At 41.1% G+C, this 4,589-nt stretch overlaps 1 protein-coding gene across 1 annotated transcript; it reads right to left on the bottom strand.

Moving 5' to 3' along the window:
- Nucleotides 1–939: 939 nt before the first annotated feature.
- Nucleotides 940–4,126, bottom strand: hbegfa (heparin-binding EGF-like growth factor a). Its single transcript, XM_017691946.2, has 6 exons — nucleotides 3,870–4,126; nucleotides 2,703–2,921; nucleotides 2,421–2,610; nucleotides 2,108–2,263; nucleotides 1,841–1,926; nucleotides 940–1,716 (listed from the first exon to the last, which is right to left on the bottom strand). Exons 1-5 carry the CDS (start codon nucleotides 3,907–3,909, stop codon nucleotides 1,854–1,856), a joined length of 678 nt encoding a protein of 225 aa, XP_017547435.1. The 5' UTR covers nucleotides 3,910–4,126; the 3' UTR covers nucleotides 940–1,716; nucleotides 1,841–1,853.
- Nucleotides 4,127–4,589: the final 463 nt, after the last annotated feature.

Raw genomic sequence — 4,589 nt, 5'->3', positions numbered from 1 at the left:
TTACTGTCGTTAAATGAAGGGATAAAAGGAGTGGAAAGGATCTGTGTCATGTGTGGGAGGCCACTGTATGAATGCCATTGTGCCACAATGAGAAACAGCTTCAGTAGTCGAATCCTTTGACAGTGGCCTCAACAGGCTTTGATCTTACCTTTCATCTCACAATGTGGCCTCTCATAAGCTGTTGTCACTCAATATGGTTACAGATGAGGAAGTGGTAGCGTTGTCAAAGGAACCTTGACTAGGACTTATGGCCAGCACCCTTATGAATGAGAAGCAGTACTCACGAAGAAAGTGTCAGAGTGGTTAAACTTGATTAGCTGACTCAAAGGATTTATGTGGACATAACTGCTTCGAGTCATTTCAATTGCAAAAATGTCTTTGTATACTTTGTGATTTTGCCTCCATAACGAAAATAAGGCCAACTTAAAGGAATTGATGTAATTGCTTTCCACACAACCATCTGGGTAGACTAATTAGGCTTTACAATGTGGTCATTTGAAGTGGGTTGTGTGTTTTTGGAACCGCGCATTTGTGGAAGTGGATAACAGATGGGTCAGGATACAGGTGCTCTTTGAGTAAAAGACGTCAGTACAGCCTAAAGGCAGGAGGCATGTTTTTCTTGTTATATCAAAGCCTGCAAGACATATTTGTGTTATCGTTCCCCCCTGCTTTTCTAAAATACAACTAAAATGGGAAACCAGACTCCAGACTCAGCTGCCTACATGCGGAAGTGAGTCACGAAACTATGTTGGGCTGAAACATGAACAGATTCAACCTGCTGTTATGATAACTAATTTAAAACCATCCTGGGATCTATGGACAGAATGAAAGCTATAAAGCTAAAACCACATGGTATCCCCACTATTCCAGGCATGATGAAAGTGAACAAGTTCTCATGGAGAGAAAATGAAATAAAGGAAGAAACAGAAGTGCAAGAAATGGCGTTTTGTTTTTTGGCAGGTCATTTAATTCACATTCACAAATCAAGCAACAGACTGCATCAAGAGCATGAACACATTACTGGCCATGTATGTTCTCATTTTTCAATATAAACATTTATTTGAAAAGAAATGATTCATTTCTGGCGAATTTAACACTGTCTGGAGGGAGAATATGTTTCATGATGCCTCATCTAATACATCCGTGAAATATGAAAAATAATTATTTCAAGGTTGTACCATATTACCCAATGTTTTTTTAGTTTCTGACATTTTAATAAATAGCATTATTACACATAAAAATATTATGTAGAACCTTTCTTTTTTTAAATACATGGTCAGGGTTGGACACTATTGATATAAATCCAAATAAATATTAATAATATAAATAAATAAATTAAAAGACACTCATGAACAATATTTACAAGAGATAAAAAAGGTAAAAATAATAAAACTGTGGACATGTCCGTTTATGACAATAAATGTCCCAACAGAGGCTGCAGTGCCAACTCTGAAGTCACTAGTGAGGTCCCACTTGCTCCACATTGTTTCAGTGCTTTATGTAGATCCAATGAGCCGATCCTATGACTTCCAGCCTGACATTCTTGTTGGACTCTCTCCCGCAACATGCCAGCGAACCATATGCAAGGATACTATCCGACAGAGAGTGCACGACTCTGCTTTTCCACGCAGCCTTCTTTTCTAGCACACTGTGCTCTCCTTCTTGGCATTTCACTTCTCCTTTTTAATTCTGAGGTAGAATTTCCGCATGGTCTTCCTGAAATAAAGCAGACATGAAGGAGACCAAATGTCAGAGAGGCACATAACACATAGCATAATGATGACCGCATACAGGCCGGGACATTGTCTGGTGAATGTATGATGTGTTTGCTCATGCTTACCATGATCTGCGGCTTAGTGGTGCGGGGATACCTCAAGTTTTATCTTTTCCTCATTCTCTACATCATATGTGCCTCGCTTGTGAAACCTGTGGTTGCAAGATATGTTAAAGCCTTTCAATCAAGAGTTATTATTATAAATTACTTGGTAACTTCTATGGAGCTAATATGTTACAGTGGGCCCATATATATATAGCTTTTTTCATTATGGGCCTTGCATTGCTTATCTGTCATAACTCATATTCTGCATTTGCAGACTGAAAAACCGACCTGAGAGCCAACAGGAGGCCGATGATGGTGAGACACAGCGAGGACAGCACTACGGCCACCACGGCGAGGGCCGTCGTGCGGTTGTAACCTCCCTCGCGATTCCATACTGGCAGCGAGAAAGAGTGACATCTCTCGCCTGAATAACCTTGGTTGCATCTGCACAGAAAAGACATTTTCTAAAGTCAGCTTAAAAAACTGGCCAAGTTTATGGATAATGCCACTTCGTAGTGATGCAGGTGGTGCCGCAACAAAAGCAAATAGGACGACAACGAACACAGTGGAGCATGAGATGTGATGAAGGCAGAGCACTCACATGCATGAAGGGCCAATCTTCTTCAGGTACTGGCACGTTCCATGGATGCAGAAGTCCTTATATTTCTTCAAGCATGGGTTTCTCTTCTTGCCTTTTCCCTTCTTCTTGCCTTTTCCCTTTCTCTCAGTATCTTCAGCCTTCTCTGCGTTCAGAACAGTGCTGGGATCTTTAGGTTTGCTTGAAAATGCCACTGCAGGGGTAGAAACAGGCAGCTTATTTCAGCAAAATGTGGAAAACAAAAGAAGAAAGTTAATTAAGGACAAACTTTATTTGCTAGATTACCTTGGGGCACCTCGTAATCTCCAGACAAATCGTATTCGTCTTCTTCATCATCATAGTAATACTCTGGATCCTCCTCCACATCCTTGAGCTTGCTGTCCTCGACAGGCCTTTTCTCGTTCTGCGCCTCAGACGTATGTAACAGGTGAATCACGGTTGCTTGTGCGGGCTTCTCGCTCTCATACCTGTCTATTGATGCACAGCTGACCAGAGCGAATACCGCTAAAAAGAAAAGAGAGGGGCGTTTAGGTCACTCGACTTCAGCCAACCTGATCACTCAGTCTGGTGCTCACTCAGTTTGTTCCAGGCAACGCTACACACACTCACCAATCACAAGCTGTCGTGTTTGTGCAGATCAAGATCAAGAATCATTAATATGGTTATAATTATGAATCTGAAAAACCCTGTCTGCAATTGGATACCAGCGGAGAGGACTTTGGTTTATGGCACTGGCAATGTGCCAAAAAGTTTTTGGGTTTTTTTTCCCCCACGTATAACAGATCAAAGCTGTGGGAATAAATGGGGAGCAAAAAGGAAAATGTATAAATGGGGGTCAAAAAGGACAAGAAAAAACGTATGTTAGTAAGTAGAAAATAGGAAAAGTTTTTTTTAACCCCACATTTGGGTCCTAGGTTCTCCTACACACTTCCATGAACCAAGAATAACTGTTGAACTACTGTGGTCCAAGTAGTTACTGAATAGTAAGTATGTAATAAGCCTGGGATTTTAAGGAGTTGTATAGCGTTGAGCCCTACAGGGCACTAGGCCAGATTTAAAAAAGAAAAAGAAATGCATGCACAGACACTGATCTAATGCATGAACACATGGGTCAAAAATAAATAGATCATGTTACATAAAGAATATTCTTAAATAGGTTGGTGACCAACTGAACCACATTGTTGCCATCTAAGAAAAGGCACTTAGACAACTGGGCTAGTTTTAGAACTAAAAAAAAAAACAGTACTGCTGGAGTGAAATGTAGCTGGCTTTGTATTCGCCAACTTCTTATTAGAATTTTTCCGTTCCACCTTAAAAGGTGCAGCAGTTCCATTCTGGCATTTGAGGCTAGAAGGCGACAGAATGGAACTGCTGCACCATTTAAGGTGGAACGGAAAAACTCGAACAAGAAGCTGACCTCAGCCACGTCTGGATAGATCATGGTCTACTTACCGAGAACATGGGCGAGAAGAAAAACTCCAGAGAACTTCATAATGTCCAGCTTGTAGAGGAACAGTTGTGAAAAAGACGAAAAAATATCTGCTTAATAACTTAAAACTTCTTTTAGTTAGAGCGTTAGTCCACACAGGCAGTCCTGACTGTAATCCGGAGATGTTTCCACCCTGTTGTCAGCAGACAGACAGACAGACAGACAGAGAGATGAACAGACTGACTGAGCGAGAGAGGCGCGACAGAAATCCGCTGCTGGCCGAGAGCGAGCATTTAAATACACGGAGACACAGGCGCGGAGAGCCGCGCCCACTTAGAGCACAATAAAAGTCCCGCTGTGTCCAGAGCTCTCCTAGTAAACGGTCATCCGTGGAAAGTCTATGGGAATTAAAAGGAAATTCCACAACGTTTTCAACGGTGCTCAGTAATTCGGTCCTTGAGATGCAAACAAAGTCATTCAGAGTGGTTTGATGTGAAACTGTTCATTGGTAGAGAAACATTACAGACTTTTTAAAAGTGGTGCTGATAGGAACCAGGAGTCCAGGCACAACACAAATACGGCCATTTTATTTACTATCCAAAACCACCAGTGAACCTACATGTGACTTCTGAGTTTTTTTTTAATTGATGATGTTAAAATAGTCATAAATCTAAAAAAAAAAAAAAAAAAAAAAAAAAAGTTTTCTTTGGGGCTTTTTTGCCTCACCATGCCATGTATGTACC

This window comes from Pygocentrus nattereri, chromosome 8 (assembly GCF_015220715.1).
Source record: "Pygocentrus nattereri isolate fPygNat1 chromosome 8, fPygNat1.pri, whole genome shotgun sequence".
Taxonomy (NCBI): Eukaryota; Metazoa; Chordata; class Actinopteri; order Characiformes; family Serrasalmidae; genus Pygocentrus; species Pygocentrus nattereri.
The sequence above is the reverse complement of the archived record's forward strand: the minus strand, read 5'-3'. Positions and strand labels throughout refer to the sequence as shown.

Excerpts from the sequence above, each read along its gene's own strand:
- hbegfa (XM_017691946.2), bottom strand. The coding sequence starts at position 3,909 with ATGAAGTTCTCTGGAGTTTTTCTTCTCGCCCATGTTCTCG. Across the intron at positions 2,611-2,702 it reads AGATTACGAGGTGCCCCAAG|TGGCATTTTCAAGCAAACCT; the intron begins GTAATCTAGCAA and ends CTACCCCTGCAG. Across the intron at positions 1,927-2,107 it reads GGCCTCCTGTTGGCTCTCAG|GTTTCACAAGCGAGGCACAT; the intron begins GTCGGTTTTTCA and ends TTGCAACCACAG.